Here is a 19,928-nt window from a genome sequence, read left to right on the forward strand (position 1 = left end):
ATCACCAACTCCTAGGCATAAATAAAAGAGATCGCCAACTCCTCAATTAGTGTGTTCTGTTGTTGAAAATGGCAGTAACCATTCATTAAGATTTCAATAAAATGTAAGATATCAAGCACAGTATGCCTCTGTTCTATTTTGTTAGAATGGTTCTTTTTCCGTAGATATCTTGTGAATGGTTCTTAGAAATAAATTGATTTAATGTTGTAATATCATTTTTATTTTACCAGAATAGGTACATGTAATACAGTATTGTTCTAGATATTAAACACAATGAATTGATTGGTTTACATTTTCCAACTATTTTATAAAATTAAATTGTCAATGTTAAAAAAGAAGTAAATTTTAAAATCATGTCATCTTTATGTCTTTTTTATTTTAGTCTTGTCATAAATTGGGATACCATATTACAAAAGCCACAAAACAATTTTCGCTTACTCTGGAAAGTTCGGGTAAATTATTATGTTGTTGTCTTTGTGGTTGCAACTGACCCGATGGGCGACCTTGTATAGGTATTTCATATCCCAATGAATTCGTTAGATTGGTATCCTGTTAAGTATGCATCCCAACAAATTAAGACATTTTTAAATGATGCAAATAATAAAATAACTAAAACAATTACTGTTCGGCGTTAAAGCTTAAGTGTTAGTAAAAGATAAAGGTCGGTATTTTATTTTGTGGGCATCTATTATTTATCATCATTAAAAGATTTTACTCTTTGTTGTTATAAATTTGCCATTTATTGTATTATAGGCATAAATAAAAATAAAAACTCCTCCATTAGTGTGTTCTGTTAATGAAAATGGCACGTGACCAACATTACTTTGAGAACTACATTTAAGTAAACTGAGATAATTATCTTCAACTAAAAGTATATTGTTTTATGAAAAATGTGCATAGGTTTTAAACATTTTTGAAACAAAATATTGAAAAAAAAGATCAATATATAGAAAACAAATTGGCCCGCTATAAAACAACGGCGAAATCTTTGACAACGAGTAGCTATATAGCCAACTGCCTCCTTTATTGATTTAAACTGGGAACATTTTACAATAGGGACCACGAGATTTCGATCGGCTGCCAATCTCTGCTATCCATGTCTCTGATTGTATCAAGATACAAGTCATACATTAAATGAACCCGTCAACTATTGTCAACATGATAAATCATTGAACTCCACGACGCTTTGCTGTCTCATTTGTTAAATATGTGACTGTGTGTATTGGAGAAGTGGAATGTGAACCCCTTTGGAAACCTTTATTTCCTGACATTCAAGCACAAATAACGTCAATTTAAATGCCTTTTGTACTTGTGGTTTTACGTGTCGTGAAAATTGGGCTGTTCGAGGAAAAAAAACCATGTTCCGATTAATTTCTTTTGTTTAAATCGCCTATCCCGTTTAAAAAGGAATGCAGAGGCTACGTGGTCCAATGTTAACAGTGCAAAGACGTTAATTGAATAAAAAATAAAGATGTGGACTGTGAAAAACATCGGCTAAAAATACCATAACAAACTTCATGTCATGAAAGCAGAAAAGGAAAATGTTTGAATATGTGCTATGCAAACTATTACATATACCCTATTGTCAAAATCTTTTTATTACCAAATGAAAAAAAAACAATAAAGGTCCACAAATCTTAATTCACTTTCTATTTAAAAAAATCATAATATCATTTAATATTTGTGCACGATCGAAATAATATATTATTATATTTTTTTTTACAATTGAGCATTGATATTAATAACACACACCTATTTGTTTTGTTTATGAGAACTTAACATTTGCTAATTCATTCAGACTAATCATCTTTCAGTTAAAAATCTATAAATATTGCGTCACCGGAAAACCCCGCGGTATCGTATCCTCGTGTTGCGATTCTTTCAACTTCTCAGAATTCTGTCCATTAAAATGGTGCTAGACAAAATAGTAATTCATTTTTTCATATAGTATTAGATGCTCATGGTTGAATGTATGTCATAGTAAATAACATTTAATCCAACAAAGTTTTTTTTAGGAAATGTGAAACTATTTATTAAAAAAAAAGATTTAAATTGCTTTTTATAATTATCATTTTTTCAAATAACATTTACTATAAATATGTTCTTGAAAAGTTAATGATAAAGAAGGAGTACTTCTTGCGTCATGAATGCAGGAACTTAAAAGGTTCAACGATTAAGAAATCAGCTACCAGATATACCAGAATGGTTTTATATTAGATTTCTCTACCTATAAAATATTGCTTAGTTTGGAAAAAACCCATAATGTTTACACTTGAGAGTTAAGTTTTATATCGAATTTTTTTTTTAAAGAAAACGAATACAATCTTATAATGTTCCTAACTACATTGTACTTACATCTGGTATTTTGTCATACGTAGAATCTATTAGTTCAACATACGTTGGATGGGTCTCCTTCTAGAGAGAAATATTCATTAAAGTTAACAAACGAAATCAGATGAGAAATACTATTATTCCCCTGTAAATATTTTTGTTATTTTATGTAAAGTTTTCTAAGTTTTATTTGTTTCCTGATTCTCTAAATAAGATAAAATCAAATCAAATATCAGTAAATGCCTACATATAATAATGAAATTTAATGGATTTTTGTGCTAAACAAGCTACATGATAGACTGTATGAGAGTATAAAATATGAATCCTTCAACAACTCTTTTATAGTGACACATAATTTGATATGCGACCAACACAAAATACATTGTCAAAATTATCGAAATGTACAATGTATATAAATCATTTTAAAGCGTTTTCCTTATATTTCAACTGAATTTAATGCATGTTGCGATTGTAAAGGACAGTGGGGTGTAGAGTGATTCTTATATTTCGAACCAACATAAACATGTAACAGTCAGTTTATCTTCCGATATCCTTCATAACACACGCAACATCGTACATGTATGTGCAAAGCATTTTCTGTTAACCGTAGATGGAAAACTCATTTATGGGTTTTTTTTAGAATCATATCAATTTAATGCATTTGTTTAATGATATGTTGCATGTATTTAATTCTCCATGATATAAAGATGTACTAACCTCGGTTTCTTTATTTACAGCTTCACAATGTTCATAGCCCGAATCCCCCAAAATCTAAACAAACAAAACGAAACCCTTGATTTTGTTGATTTATTTGTATTGTATTTTGCAATTAAGGTCAATTAAGTAAAAAAATGAACACTTTAAAAACATAAATTCTGATTTATCTTCGTTTTACATCTCTAATATATCGGTTGCCAGGTTATTTTGAAAATTTTAAAATAGAATGTACGTTTAGAACAATGAAATGGAAGATTATGATTTCAAATGACAAAATTGCTATTTTTAGACAAGAACATACCCACCGACATTTTTAAATAACCTTGAGGACACTTAATTGCAAGTAGTACACATACGATTTAAATGAATAAAAAATATTTTTTTTTCCAGGTACATGAATTTATATGATATAACCTTTTTTTAAAATGACTTTAAAAGGGTGTCACTGCCCTGATGTCATAAAAAAGTGACAAATATATTCTTCAAGAAACTTTTTCAAATAGGATTGGCGTACGTAATGCTTACGTTGTTTCATGTTTAGAAAAAAAAATCATGTTTAAATTAGGTTTAATTGATTCCGTAGGAATTGGTGTAAAATAGTTCATATAATTCGAAAAATGAGTTAATAGTTTACAAATTGCTAATATTTTACACTTTTTGGTATACCATCTAAAATACAGAATTATACTTTAATTCATGTTTGGTTTATTTAATGGTGAAAATTCATGGTTTCCAACTTTCGAAGATAAAACCTGCAGAGTTGATGAACGTTTTTTCTAATTCAATGCATTTTGATTAAAATTGGCTTGTTTTATTAAACTATCATAAATTAACTTTAAATAAATCAAAGTTAGACCAAATTTAGTCCTGAGCTATACATATGTGAACCGTGCAATGAGAAAAAGAAACCTAACTAATTGAATACCAATCAAAAAGAAATTCCCTTCGGCATGAACAGCGTTAAGTGAACACCAACCAACTGGAAGAACATAGATAGTCAGAGTCGGTTTTTATGCTATGATATAATTTAAACTCTCAAATTTGGTATGGACATTTCAAACTAGAATTTAGAATTAAATTGTCTTTAAACGTATATTTTCTATAAAAAAAAAACAAAAAAAACCCCACAGGAATCATTCTTATATTTATATCATTTCTATAACAGAAACAAATCAACATTGTGCATATTTCATATGTGCTATTAATAAAGACACCCGTGTAAAAACCCGAAAGAAATGAAATAGAATAGAATATTTTATTAAAATTTTAAAAATAAAAGACTAAAAATGTTTAAGGTGCCGTAAAAATCAAACTGTTTACTTACCCCAGACATTTGTTTTTACATTCAAAACCAATCAAATTCTAACAATCACCTATATTGCAACGTTTTTTTTTTTTCGTGTTTAAAAGTCTTACAATCAAACTTCACTAAACGGCCCCATATTAAATGGTGTGTTTTAAATGGACTATTTTTCTTACCGGTACTAGTCTCTTTTAAAAACAAGAAGAATGTTCACTAAGTCTTTGACACTGCAGAACACTATTCTCTCAAAAATTATCATTCTCGTAGCAAAATAGCATTAATTTTCACACAGAAGAACTGTCCTAGATTTTTTAGAATGCAAACTTAATTCATTACCTACTAGAATTGTTTTTTATACCATGGTACACTTAACTGGTATTTTGTAAGTCATGCATTTTTCAGCATATTTTTTTTTAAAGTTCAGTATGTAATAATACTAATAGAATATTTTTCTCATAAACTTGCCATCTTTAAAATCAAAACAGAAAAAACCAACAATCTGCTACAAAACGGAAAGAAAACTATATACATCATTTCATTTTGCTTGTATACTTTCTAATTTAAATTTTGTTTAATTCTTATGTTAGTGAGGTGTTTTATTTTAACAAACTTCATTTTTTAACAGTAAAGTCTTCAACGAGCATTAGATACCTGCACATACAGAAGATTTTTTTTTTCAGGATGATGAGGATCTCTCTCTCTCTCTCTCTTTTTTAAATAGTTTTCAAGTAATACATATGTATATATCTATGTATTTTTGTATGTTTCTAAATATGTATGTAAAAACACAAGTTTATAAAATAAATAAATTATTAGAAAACAATCACAATATTTGTTCGGTTTTGGACTATGTCTACAATGAGACCAACGCGATATAATAATACATATTAAAAATATAAGAATATGACCTAAAAACAGATTACATTGTATCTCAACACCTAACACAGAGAAAAAGAGTTGAACCTTATTCGAGCCATGATGACGCATACAGCCAGTGCTTATGCTTGGTTTCCGTAGTGCTTAGAAGATGATTGTCTTTGACTCCCCATAGACGTAACACCAGTTCATCGCATTATGCCTCCCAGCATATGTAGTTACCCGGTGTCAGCTGGGTGGAATAAAAACAGTGTAAATAAAGTGTCTCGTCTAAGGGCACATCACACATCATCAAGCAAAGAGAGAATAATACATTACAAAGAGTTTGCAGTTTGTAAAGCAGTTTGGTTACATTGGTAAAATGGCGATTATTATATGTAAAAAACAAATCATAAATGAAACCAGTATTATATTACTGAATTCCCGGAGAAGGCATGCGCTCGGAAGACGTTCATCTCAGCACACGTTAAGTCCAAACATTTACCCTCCCCTGTTCTCCCCAACATTTCTTCTTCGTATACACGAAATCTTCTGATATCAAAATCATAATAACGATTTCTCCACTTTGGTCTTTCCCGTCAATTTGTAAAGCCTCCTTCATTTGGAAGGTTATCCATACAATTTAGTTTTCATAAACTGAAGCAAGTGCAAATTGACTGAAGTATTTCACCGGATCTGTCGAGACATTTACATATTAGTCGAAAGTTTATGTATCGGGATGTGCGCTGATAAAAATCATCGCCTTGACTTACAACCATAGCATTTTGAGAAGTTTCAATTAATATACATTTCGTTTCTATCTGAAAGCTTTCCAACTCCATTGAACTTGGAATGAATAATTGTTCAAAAGAGGGTATATTGGTTGTTTTGAAAATCTCACTTTTGAGAGAACTATTTAGACCTACAGACGTTGTAACATTTATATGTATTGACTGATGTGACGTAAATGGTTTTCTTCGTATTCATTATGTTTTTCATGATTTACACAATAAACCGTGTTCCCCAGCTTCCTATAAGAAAAGTGTTGAAGATATATTTCATTCAAATGAATAATTATCTCATACATATATTCTAGGAAATAAATGCTGCCGTAGTGAACTTTTTCCCCAATTTGTAGCAAGTGCCTTAACTTGATATTTTCTTTTAAAATACACCTTAAACATATTTAAAAGCAAAAGTTACAATGTAGTTCATTGCTTTGCGTTATAAGGTTTATTATAATAAACTACTGCCATTTGTAACCAATACAAACTGGTAAGATGATCAGCAGAAGGTTTGGTATGATACATGTATGGGGAAGATGTAGTTGGTGAATAATCTGGCAAGGGTTTGGTAGGAAAACTGTACGAGGAAGATGTGGAAGATGTGTTAGGTGACAATTGAACATCATATGAACAAGTCTTCCTTGTCATCTTAAAATTAAATATTGAAGGCATACATTCAATTTAAATCGGCATTTGAATGTACACACATACTGTTTTCAGGGTTATTTTTGCCCTTCAGCGACAAACGGTTTTGCTCCGTATTAAATTTCCCAGACACGGTTTTGTATTATAGAGATAAAGTGGAACATTGGAATTTGGCGAGTCTTACATTCGCCCGCTGATACCCAGGGCGAAAGCGGCGAAAAGAAAATCGGGGGGGGGGGGGGGGGGGGTGTCGTATATTTCCCTGTATACAGTACATGTATAAAACCGAACGACTCTACTTTTGACAATTTCAAGGTTTGTGGTATTATGATATTAATAATGAAAATGAAAATACGTTTAAATGCTTTATAAGACATGTTTAAACAGAATGTATTTGGCAAAAATATACGTTCGTTGGGCAAATCAAATTTTATTTGCTGTCAAAGTTGGTCAATTCTGTTTCCGATGACGATGTCAATAAAAGTGAATTATGTGTTTATGTGTGTTTTTCCTCTTTCTTGTTCTTTCTGTGTTTAAAAGTCATGTAAAGGGACTACAGATCTTGTTTGTGTTATGCTTAATACCCCCCCTCCCCTTTTTTTGTTTGCTACGAAGCGTGGAATTGACAGTCTATTTGTTATATCTGATGTTCAGTCCTTTTTTCAATGTCAATATCTTTGTTTTATATTTTTGGAAAGCAACTTCCACGGAGTGCATGTAGAACCATATGTGTCTTACATGTAAGTCAACCGTTATGGTAGTCACAAATCATTCAAGTATTTGCAAAGTGGCAAACACTAAGTCCCTTCATTTCGAATATGTAGCACATATTTTGTTGTTTGCTATTTTTTTCATCTTAGATTTATCTTTAGCCAGAATATTTTACACGAACTTACATACAAAAGCATAAGCGTCCAATATTTTTTTGAGTAATAGAGGTTGAAATGCACTTTTCCTGACAATTTGCTTTATTCAAATTTTTAAAAATGTTTCATATAATTGTTATATTCCCCCAAATAAACAAACCTTTACAAGTACTTGAAACAATTGTGCAGAATTATCAAAACGTCTTTGGCGATCACAACCTATACAGAAAATACACCATTGTTTGTATTCGGATAATCTGCTTCTTTTGAGAAAAATTTTGCAAAAAAATATGTTCCCTACACAAAACGTCTTGCTTTACTTAAAAAAAAACTATTTGTCAAAATAACGAAGAAAATGGCCTTTTGTCTTATTTATTCCACAAAAATAGCTATATGTTGCTCAAAGGATGGATTTTTGGCTTTCATCGATCGAAATATAATATATCGAAATTTTGCTTAATTAATTAAATGCAAAGCTCTTTCGTTTAGTCTCATTCTCCATCCCTTGACTACAATACTAATAGCGTTTATGAAGGTTATTTTTCTCGTGTGTTTGGAACGCTTAATGAGTCGCGGAAAACAAATCAGCGTTTTTTATAACACGCTTAGTTCTTGTAAATATGGGTATATCCCTCGAACTATTTTTAGAATCGGTAGGACAACAAAGTTGTGGTTTAAGCAAAGAAGTTCCTATTCTTGCAGAGTGTATATCCATTTATTGGAACATTTTAAATCAAAATGCTTGACACATGTCAGAAAAGAGGATTTGCAATTTAAAAGCAAGTGTCAAAATCGAATTATCATTTGAAGAAAAAGAATTGAAATTGTTTTAATGTTTTTTTCAATACAGACGCATTTTGCCGGAAAACGAATCTGATCTCACACCAAGAAAATTTTAACAGGAAAGAGACAATTTGATGAGCTTGCATTCAAGAGGTCCCTCGTTGCTGAACGAAAATTATGGCCGGAGCTATAAAACCTAACGTTAACATTACCGCCCATGGAAAATGCATTAGTGGACTATACCCATATAACAAATTCTTCCCTCTTTGCATTTATATCAAACAGTTAAGTGAATGTAGAGTGACCTGTAATCAGTTTTTTAGACGCTAGAAACCGGGATCGGAGGACAAGCGCCAGAAAAGTCGCATTGCTTATTCAAAAAATACTTTACAAATTAATTAAGTTGGACAGGTTTCTTTTATAAACCTGTTATAAGTTACCTGAGCTACTGGTACAACGTTTATGATCTAGTGATCTCCTATTGTTTGCATCACTAAAAAAAGTATCGCTAATATCGTATAAATCGTGTAAAGTATTTTATGAATGCACGGTAATTTACAAGGTGGGTATTGTAATTCAAGGGTAGCTAAATCATCAGAGTAACAACACTACCAAACATGTCATTATCAAAATAAAAGCCTACAATAATTTGACAGATTTTGATATTGATATGCATTTAGATTAACGACTATATTGCTCCTCAGTGCTTTTTCGTTTTTCAATGTGGCTGGTTAATGCCATTGTCATAATATAAATTCGATATTATATTCGTTCAGAAACATTCTTTTACAGGAAATTCTTATCAAAAGGTTTATTAACAAGAAGTGAGTCATTTGAGTTCTATGCCACTAACGTGCACTTTTTTAAAGAAAGAACTTATTCATTTTGATAAATAAATGCATATATAGATGAATATATCTTAACGTTTCCGTAAAATATTTTTGCTGTCGATATGCAACCATTATATTTGTATATGTAAGCAGCCTACAAACTCTAAATATCGGATTTTTTAAAAACACGTTACTAATGTGGGGTTAAAACATTTAAAAATACTGTTTTGGGTGCACATTACAGTGCGTATCTTATTACTTTAAAATTGCTAAAATTGCACTCTCGCGTCGTCGCGTGTCAAATTCAGTCATCGTTTCTTGGTGATGTAATCTAGATATATGCAAAAAGCCGAAAAAAGAGTATGCTTTGTTCATTCACTTAAGGTGGTGATGGGTGTTTTAAAATCAAATTAAATAACAAAGCATTAAAAAACATTATAGAATTTTTATAGACATATTTTTTAGTCATTTAATCATGGCTTTTTTTTAGAGAGAGAGAGGGGGGGGGAAGGGTCGTTTTAAATGATATCTGGACCAAACCACAAGGTAACTTCTATCTTCTGATTGGTGACACTTTACAACACTGTACAACAATTTTCATACAAATAGAAAAAAGCAACAACAATTTTATTGTGTAGAAATTAAAAGGAAATAATGATGCTAAAATTTGGAATATTAAACATTCATTTTTACAAATTTAAATACGATCCTATGGTAAATATTTAGAACTTTCGAGATGACAAAACGATTGTTAGTGTGATCATTTTTTTTTCTTAAAATTTAAACTCACAATAGTTAATGTAAATGTAAAACAACTTGATTTTTTTTTTTCAATCTGATGTATATTCATCTGACAAACACAAATACAATTGTATAGAAAAAATCATTTATGATGCGATATGCTAGCTAGCTAAAATGAATTATCTTTTTTTTAAAACAAAGAACCTGTTGTAAATACGTAATTGCACATTCGATAAATTTGATAATTAGGTTCTTCGGCAAACAACTTACCAAAGGCTTAAAGGGGCTTTGACACGATTTGAAAAAAAATTTCATTTTTTTTTCCATTTTTAATGCATATACTGATAAATATAGAAGTTTTTAATGCTATATCAAAATTTGAAAGTCAAATAATTATAAAGTTATAAGCAAGATAAAGATTTCACGCTTCTTTGTTTTGTAAACAAAGCTCGAAGATTGTTATTTTTACATATGTGTCGTATTAGTGTAAGTTTAAGTCAGATGTATCTTTCTTTTGCTGATAATTGTATTCATGAAGATATTCAATTAGTTTTAATTTTTTTTTACATGTCATTTTTCCAAGAAATAGTTAATCTCTACATTAAATATTTTGTAAACAACTATAAGACTCGAGCTTTGTTTACATAACAACCAATTCTTACCTCTGTATTTCGCTTGTAACTTGACATAAACATTCCATATTTTGGTCGAGTCGATCATTTAAATCAATACACCAGTAAATCATTTTATACATAAAAAATAAAGTTTTTTTTTTTTTTATCTCAAATCGTGTACAAGTCCCTTTAAAGCGTTGTTATACATGTAAACTGTGTTTTGGTCTTCTTATACACAAAAAATTAAAACGTTATATTATTTTGCACATTATACCATTTCATATACATGCACATTCACGTCGAAGCTGTGTCCATGTTGTTCCATCATCCGTACAATGTCATAGTAATATGTTCATAAATATTTAAACGTATTCGTGATGATATTAGCATAAATTGCATATTTTATGGGATTATTAAAGTCCAACTACTTAGAAGTACAAAAGTCATGTTGCCCGTTTGCACTTTCTGATTATTATTCTAATTAAACTTTATAGCTAGTAAAGAATCAAATAAAATTGATAAAAAACGATACGTGTTTGTTAGCGATATTATATTCACTTCGATACATGTTACAACTCTGTATCGAATAAAACATTGCGAGCATTCTTATATTTATTGTCTATAAACATAATTATATAAACGTTCAAACACAATTCGAAGGCATCATCAAACACGCCGAACCATCATGAATGACGTCTTAACTCCACTATAGCTGTTAGTCAGCGAATACCAGAAGTTACAATTCTCACTGACTATACAACTTCCGTTTCCATAACGTCCATTCAGATTTGCCCACGTACAGACGTTATGCCACCATGCTCCTTGACGTGCGACGGCGCAGCTTGCGGGAGCAAAATCGTTATCTATATCGGATGTGCTGAACTTGTAGCCATTTGTATTGGTAGTTCCATGACTTTCAATTGAATCTCCTAATAAATATTGATTTAAAGAATATCTATCACTTATAAGTTATACATGATTAAGGCGTTAAGTTATAAAAAGGTATACATGGGACTACTAGGAGTAGTTTTCATACGATGATTAAAGAAAAACATTTGCATATATAATAAGATGTATCTTTATCTTTCTTTAATTTATTTTCAAATGCATGGGACACTTAACCCGATATCTGCATTTTATTTCGCTACTTCTAATTGTAAAACTAGTGATTTTTTTAAAGTATTAATAGTTATTATCCTAGTAATATAATGAATTTGTTATCGTAGAAAAAAAAATCGAATCTAAGATATTCCCGCATATAAATATCTATCAAGATAAACAATTGTTGGTAAAAACCTGCATTTCCTTGATATGACCTGGCTTTCAATCTCATTCTGTAACCATATGATTCGTCAGCTACAGTGAAATTGTTATATCTTGCATAGGCCCATCCGCCAGTGAATTTTTCGAGACGCACGTACAAATCTGAAGTTCCTAATGAAGTCAATTGGTGAAGATGATCGTTTCCTGAATAGAAGGATTTAAATAACTGATCACCATCTTTATATCTAAAAAATACAACCACTTATCCCCCTCTCAAAAAAGGGAATTCTAACATTTAATATCTATGAAATTAGCAACACTGAAATATTTCATACCAAGCCAGTACTCTCCGTTTGGGTCCCCAAATCCTTTTTTGTAATCGTCCCAGAGAAGATAAAATTCTACAGATCCGTCTCTTCTGTGTTGAAAAACCTAGAAGTTCACATCACTGTATATTGTAACAAAGATTAACCAATATATTGTTCCTTAACAATCATTTTTCGAAAACGATGCTTTATAATTTATATTCTGTGGCTTCTGATTCATTTTTAATGATTTAAAAACTTTAGATACATTTTTTGTCAAAGTTCAAAAAATTCATTCTGTTTCGATGATCGATGCTTCTTTTGAATTTCTTTAATCAAGGAATGGTTTGATATTTTTTGTGATAGTTGGTATCAGAATAAAAAAAATACCGTCCATCCACCGTTATCTGTGGTCATATCACAGTAAACTATGACTGGTGATTGTATCGAAAGATATGGATATATTGTGTACACTCCATCGTTTCTATAGCCATTTATCTTAAGCTCTTGACAGTCCTTGTACACACCTGTAAAACACCAGTCATTTAACATACATTATTTATTCATATAGGCGTATACTTTGACATTGAAAATATGTGAATATGTTACATGTAGAATGAAAGGTAAAAATGCAAGAGTTTTGAAAAACAAAAACATATTATCAATCGTGAATACTTTGCAATAAACATTTTCTTTACAAAAAAACTCATATACACTAATATAATCATCAAAAGGTATTTTTCCAAGATTTGAAGCAAATGAAAAATAATCTTTAATTGAGTTATATACAATAAACTACATGTCACCAGACCTGCTGATGAAATAGTCGATGCTGGATTTGTCGTTTGTATAACTGTTTTAGTAACTGGGCTTGGTGTTGTTGAAAGCTCCGTGGTGGGGACAGTTGTTACTGGATTTGCCGTTTGTATAACTGTTGTGGTAGTTAAGTTCAGTGTTGTTGTAATAACCGTGGTGGGGATAACAGTTGTTGTTGTGGTTGATGTATTAACAGCTTCTGTTTTGGAGAGTGTTGTAGGCGCAATCGTTTGGGAGATAGGTGTACTTTGGGCAAGTGATGTTGTAGTAACCGACGATAATACAGAAGATGCCATAGTTGTCATGATGGTAGAAGTGAAAAATGACGTTGTTGACATCGTCGATTTGTTTTCTTAAAGAAAAAAAAGCATTTATTGATTGGAATTATCACATAATCACATAATCAACTTACCTTCAGCAGTATCCTGCTGTTGACCATAAGCGTTGCTTTTGTCCAGTGAAATTAGATAAATACATACGTGAGTGTTTTGCATACTATTTACCTACAACCAATGGACAAAAAAAAACCCCTCCAAAAAACCAAAGATATCAAATAATGTTCCATGTTTTGTGTGTTTAGTTATTTTTGACATTCATATGCGTTTCAATTTAACTTTTATAAACATACGATGGTTGTCCAAAAGTTCGTGGACAATGGCGTTTTTGTCATTTTAAATGGGTTGATATAAATATATTGTTTATCTAAATCTTTGTCATAAAATGTCAAATCAAATTCAAGAGGTTGCGTCATTTTCATACGTCATTTGAAGCTATTTTAAACTAGCAGAGGACATTTAAAAGATATAACGGCAAGATCATGTCTTTAAAAACGCCTGAAAATGCGATGTCAGCTTACCGCACGGAACAGCGTGCCGTCAGAAAATTGTTTTGACTGAGGTAAAATACCGATAAAAACAAAACAAACGATGAAGGTAACAGGAATAATATCGAAATAGTTCAGGTGTTATTATCTGCAAGCTGCACAAGCGATGATTTGATGGAGTATGCGATTGTACCCTCTGGCCAAACGGTGAATGCGGCATAATACTCTCATGTGAACTCAGGACTACGGCGTTATAGAAACATCGTTATAACACAGCGTCAGACTGGGCTGTGCGGCCGGCATAGGAAATGTATATATAAATATAACTCCAATACAAAAATGTACATTGCTCTGATATTTATACATATATATTATTATACTCTATACTTTTTTAGAATATTATAATACTTTCCTGATAATGACGCCATTATTTTGAATAAAATAACGTGTCCACGAAATTTTTGCACAACCCTCGTATAAACGTTGTTTTAAACAACTATTGATTAAACCAGTTTCACATTTGACATTTTGTTTTACTGCTAGTGTTCTAGTGTTCAGTTAAAACAAATATCGTTAAAATCTTTTAAAAAAATAAGGCTTTTTAAGGAATATAATTTGATATTCTCCTAATCTGCTCATCATCTTCACTCATTTATCCAGGATTATATGACAATATTGCATAAAAAAACCATTCAGAATTGATGTTCGAGTTTTACCTTGTTCCTTGAAGTGGAAAACTAAGAATATTGCCATGCCGCTTGCTATCAATATTGTCAAAAGCAACGCCACCCCAACAATACAAGGTCGTTTGCTTTTGTTAGAGTGCCTTTCATTGCTGCTTAGAACTGTGTTGTCCACTTCAAGAGTCTGGTAAGTATTCTGTTAGATTTAAAATGATTTTGGTCTGTGTGATTAACGTAAAAATGTTCTTCAAATGATTTAAAGATAAATAAGAATGTAAAGCTCAATACACCAAAAATCACTAAAAATTCAATAAAATGGTTTACAGGAAGAAAACTATACCTGTTTTTCATTGTGTACATGGGTGTGTTCCACACTGATTTAATGTAGATATTGTGTTCCATTCTAAAAAGTAATTGATTTTTTAAGTTGTAATACTATATGAAAAAAACTGCAAATTTTCGTCTGACAAATATGTTTAATACAGTCTTTTTAAGTCATGCTTAAGCAAAACTGGTTAATGATGCATAGCTATTTCATTAAAACATGATTATGTTACAAAGTTAAAACGTTAAGAACATTTTTAACGATATCGCGTTCGTATTGTAAATCTCAGTCAAGCAGTATATAATAACACCGTACAACAAAAACAAAGTGCAAATTTGTAATTGAGTCGGTATAGAGAGTGTAATCCAGTGCCACTTACTTTAAAGAGTTCGGGTACAAAATTATTTGGTTGTTTTGGTGGTTGTAACTGGCTGAATGGACGAACAACTTGTATAGGTTTTTCATATTGCAAGGAATCCTTTAGGTTATAATCCTGTAAAAAGAAACACTCCCAGGAATTTAAAAAAAAATGTATGATGAGACGAATCACAGATAACTATTGTATTGCTTTTACGAAAATAAGTGTGTTTTAGTTATATGCACATGTATTATTGTTATCCTTCAAAATACATACATGTACCTGTGTAATGTCTGATGTTAAGTTTGGTTAAAGTCATTCGTCATACAAATATTGTCGAAATAAAAGGCCCTTTAAATTCACAACGCTTTGCTGTCTCAATCGTTAAATATGTGTGTACAACGGGGAAGTTTCATGTGGACCCTCTTGCAAACTCTCATCTCTTGACCATATATATTTAAATGCCTTCGATACTTGTCGTTTTCCATAAGTTGAAAAATGGGCTTTATTGAGACAAATAAAACACTGTCTTTATGTTAATCTGTTAAAATTGCCCTATTCAAGCTAGACAGATACGCATATGCTACTTGGTTTATTGTTAAAATAGTGTAATACTTATATGAGCTTTTGTGGACAGCTAATATGTACGGCATAAAATACTGCGACATGCTACATTTTTAAAATGCAGTAAAAATCTTGTTCGATTCTGCTCAATGCACATGCTAATTTATTTTAACTAATCAGTAATAAAGTTGAACAAGACAAATTACTGCGTACCATATCATAAATTTAATATATTCAAAATGAAATCATAAGTAAAAAGGAACGAATAAATCTCAGCAATGGTGTAGATTGGAATCAATTTACAATATCAAACTTATTTACTCCGTATGACAGAATAATTCATAAATTCGTATATGATCTTAATAAAATGTTAGGTCTTCTAACTAATAAGCAACGATTCTAATAGTAGTTAATGAACTGTATGTTGTTGCGTTTATAAAAAAAAAACTGGAGAGAAGTTTCAGTTAAATTACCTGAACATCCGAAGGTGTCGTATATTCATTATACGAATTTTTCAGCTCAACATAATCTTGCCCATCAAAGTGTTGCTTAAACAAAGTAATACAGTTAAATTACTTTATATGGTTCTTTTTAATTGAATTAAAGAGGTCATAACAATTCAAGACAACCTTAAATGCTGTGTAAAAATAAAAATCGAATGCTTTGGAATTGTAATTACTTTATATCCTGCAGATATTTATTTTTTCCAAAGAGATTAATGCGAAAACATTTTCTTTAATAAAGTAGATCACGACAACAGAGTGTTTTTTGTGTTATGAATACATTAATTAACATGCATACATACTTACATCCGGTATCCTATCATAAGTAGAATCTGATAGATCTACATAATCCGGATGCCGCTCATACTAGAAAAAAAAAATATTCTTTGCAGAAATGCAACTCAGTAATAAGATTGCAAAGCCTGAACTATTTTATCGCATGTTTATTTCTCAAATGTTTTTTGTTCCCTGATTCTCTATAAGAAAAAAAATTATCGTCAACTATCAAATAAAACATTCCAAACCGTTTTCTGTGCTAAACATGCTCCACAAATAATGACTTCGATAATCAAATATCATGACAGAAAGAAAGTACGATATCGTACACATCTTGTATATTTAAAAAAAATAGTTTTGTTTTTTGGGACTTTTAATCGCTGTGATTTTCAGTTATAAGGCTTATCATCAACACATTATTTATGACCTGTTGAATGAAAGCTTTATCCTCACAGACTCAGAGACATATATTTTGTTTTATCCAATGTAAAAGTGAAACATATACAGCGGAATCTTGAGAATTCGTGGTGACTCAATTTTAGTGGTGTTCGTGGGTAGCCCTTATAAACGAAAAAAATTGAAAGAGTTAGTTATCTGACTAAACTGAAAACCGACGCATCCACGAAATTACATCCCCAAGAAAAAGCAAAATATTCACGAAAACTGGCCTTCACGAATTCAAATGAATCTACAGTACACTGTCGTATATACAAACAATTTCCTCACAATTGCTTGATAAAATCATTAATACTATTGTTCGAATCTACATGGAACTAATTATTTCATTAAATGATACTTATACAAGAATCTACTACGTTTATGAATTTTTTACACTGACCTCATTTGTTTCCTCTACAGCTTCAACTTTTTCATAACTCGAATCTCTTGAAATCTAAACAAAGCAATTAAAACGTAAAAAATTTTTTTTACTGATTTTCTTCAATTTTTTGGGTCGTATATTGTGATTTAAGTCATTCAAGAAAATGCAAGAACTTTTTGGAAAAGATGAAAATAGATATACTTCTGTGTTGCATATCTATCATATCAATTGCCATGTTTTTTTGAAAGAGTTCTAGGTAAGATTTGCATTTAGAGAAATAAAATGGGACATTTAAGATTTAAAATGATTTAATCTCTATTTATAGAAAAAAAACCCCAAAATTTACCGACATTTAGAAATGACTTCAAAGCCACGTGAAGATTAGATATATAAATAGCTTTAAATCTGTCAACTTTTTTTAAATTCTCATAAAAAATATATTCGATTTTAATGTTTACAATGCTGTAGTGAGCTGAAGTAATTTTTGATAGGCAACGAAATTTTAGCGTCATTCGTTGATGTATAAGTGATCTACAGAAAATAGAAAAATATAATTTGACCAAAGTCAATTATTATTAACAGAAAAAGGGATGACAACGCGTAGCAAGTAGCATGCAAATATATAGAATCTTCTTGTTTTATCTTCAAGATTTTGAATAAATAGCTGGGCACTTGACATGCTTTATAATTTTTCGTAATTTTCAGAGGAAGGTTTGAAAAAATTTGTGAGAGTTGTCGGAAGAAAAAGCCTCGGCAAATGATTTTTTTAACCTATTGTTCAGCCTTTACATTATCTGATGTACAATCCGATATGAACTACTTAACTTTTGAATCATGTTTATTATATCTATTGGTAAGAATTAACCTATATCAACCGATGCATTCTTAATCTGCAAAAGTACTAGACTTCTTTTATCATTCATTTTCTGATTAACTGATAACTATTTTTATAATTTTTTTATTCTACTTTAATGTAAATTAGATAGTTATATATGTCTGTACACACACACATATATATATATATATATATATATATATATATATATATATATATATATATATATATATATATATATATATATATATATATATATATATATATATATATATGCATTGTTGACGATATAATCATGTAGTCTTTGACATTAATGATGCATCCCAAAGTCACTAACATTATATACAATGAATAAAAAAAACATCATAAACAGTTGAACCGAAAATTGCCTTTTTTTTAGCTTGTCTTAAACCGGATGAAACAAGTGGAAAAGTTTGATCTTATTTCGAGATCAGCGATAACCCGTGTTTTTTTTTCATTTAATATTTAAATGCGAATTTTAAAAGAAAATCCCTTTGACTAAACAACAACTAGGACAACACCATCAATCCGGAAGAAGAAAAAAATAGTCGTTTGTTATGTTTTTTTTCAGGACCCAAGTCTATAACACATTCAACTCAATTCTGACCCAGAAAAATGCACTATGCATGCAATTTTTAGATCATGATACAAAAATGATTGAGATATTTTTATCAATTTCACAACATGCCAACTTTGTTGATATTTCAACGATACTTTAATAAGAAACACCCATGTAAAAAAGAAAAAATAACCCGAAGAGACAAATGATAATCATATAAGTTATAATTCATCAACATATAACGAATAAATGTTTGAACGTGTTTGTCTTGCCTTATTAGTTTAAATTTGTTACATACCTCAGACATATTTGTTACATTAAAACACAACAAACTTTTCTCCGCCTGTTTAAATGCCTTCAAACGAAGTTAAACTAAAAGGTTGTTTATTGAAAGTTTTTTTGAATAGTTTATTTTTCTTCCTGGTCTTACTCTCTTTTGAAATTGTAAAGTACAAATGGTGTGACCTGCAGAATATTATTCTACCAAATTCTCTTTATTGTAAGCTGATCTGTGCTGAATATTTTGTTATTGTTAGCATTTTTTAGTAAAACAGAAACAATTTAAACTATTGTAAACTTACAAGGTATTCATTATTTGAATATCTGCTTGAATGTTTTGGAATATCATTGCGCCATAATGCACATATCATATTAAGTGTTTTATTTTGTTATTTCTTTTCATGAGAACTACCAATTATCAGTAATCAAAAAGGCAGCTGAAAAAGAAAAGTAATGAAAAAAAGGGGGAACCCCCCACCCCCAAAAACAAAAACAAAATATTTATTCTACTACTGCATACTCGACTACTGCTTATGTATGAAGGGAGTGTTAAATATAAAGATATGAAGAACATGTAATTTAGAAGGATGTTGTAATTTCTTTTTTTTATTTGAATTAAAGTTTTGTTTTGTAAATAGATAACTCATCAAATTGCTGATTTGATTGGCCGCAATGTTTTACATGTTTTATCATATTTTTTTCTATATACAATCATACACAAACCTTTTTGAATATTTCTCGACAAAAACAAACCAACGAAGATCGAATAACATTCATTTTCAGAAAATACGAGCAATTTTTGACAAAAACTTGAGCATACCTATTGAAAAAAATGAAAAAGCAAGCTCTTGATATTTAGATATCTGAAAGTAGGCAGAAATATCTATATCTATATCTATATCTATATCTATATATATATATATATATATATATATATATATATATATATAATTTCTTTTTTTAAATACTGTAATGTTTATAATAATAAATAGCAATTGTTTTCTTGTGGTCTTCTTCACTGATTGGTA

The 19,928-nt window shown here is 30.3% G+C and overlaps 1 protein-coding gene across 1 annotated transcript; it reads right to left on the reverse strand.

The window, feature by feature from the left end:
• Positions 1–9,979: 9,979 nt before the first annotated feature.
• Positions 9,980–19,010, reverse strand: LOC128172420 (microfibril-associated glycoprotein 4-like). The gene is made up of 12 exons (XM_052838222.1): positions 18,920–19,010; positions 17,225–17,278; positions 16,417–16,476; positions 16,081–16,155; positions 15,065–15,178; positions 14,701–14,763; positions 14,394–14,556; positions 12,850–13,206; positions 12,429–12,565; positions 12,069–12,165; positions 11,767–11,937; positions 9,980–11,399 (listed from the first exon to the last, which is right to left on the reverse strand). The coding sequence occupies exons 7-12, from the start codon at positions 14,428–14,430 to the stop codon at positions 11,137–11,139; spliced, it is 1,062 nt and encodes a 353-aa protein (XP_052694182.1). The 5' UTR covers positions 14,431–14,556; positions 14,701–14,763; positions 15,065–15,178; positions 16,081–16,155; positions 16,417–16,476; positions 17,225–17,278; positions 18,920–19,010; the 3' UTR covers positions 9,980–11,136.
• Between the last annotated feature and the right edge of the window lie 918 nt (positions 19,011–19,928).

Source organism: Crassostrea angulata, chromosome 2 (genome assembly GCF_025612915.1).
Source record: "Crassostrea angulata isolate pt1a10 chromosome 2, ASM2561291v2, whole genome shotgun sequence".
Classification (NCBI taxonomy): domain Eukaryota; kingdom Metazoa; phylum Mollusca; class Bivalvia; order Ostreida; family Ostreidae; genus Magallana; species Magallana angulata.

Bases quoted from the DNA above. Each gene is read 5' to 3' on its own strand.
- LOC128172420 (XM_052838222.1), bottom strand. From the start codon at position 14,430: ATGGCAATATTCTTAGTTTTCCACTTCAAGGAACAAG. The intron at 13,207-14,393 runs GTAAAACTCGAA...TTTTTCTTTAAG, and splicing joins TTTCCACTTCAAGGAACAAG to AAAACAAATCGACGATGTCA. The intron at 11,938-12,068 runs GTATGAAATATT...CCTTCTATTCAG, and splicing joins AAACGGAGAGTACTGGCTTG to GAAACGATCATCTTCACCAA.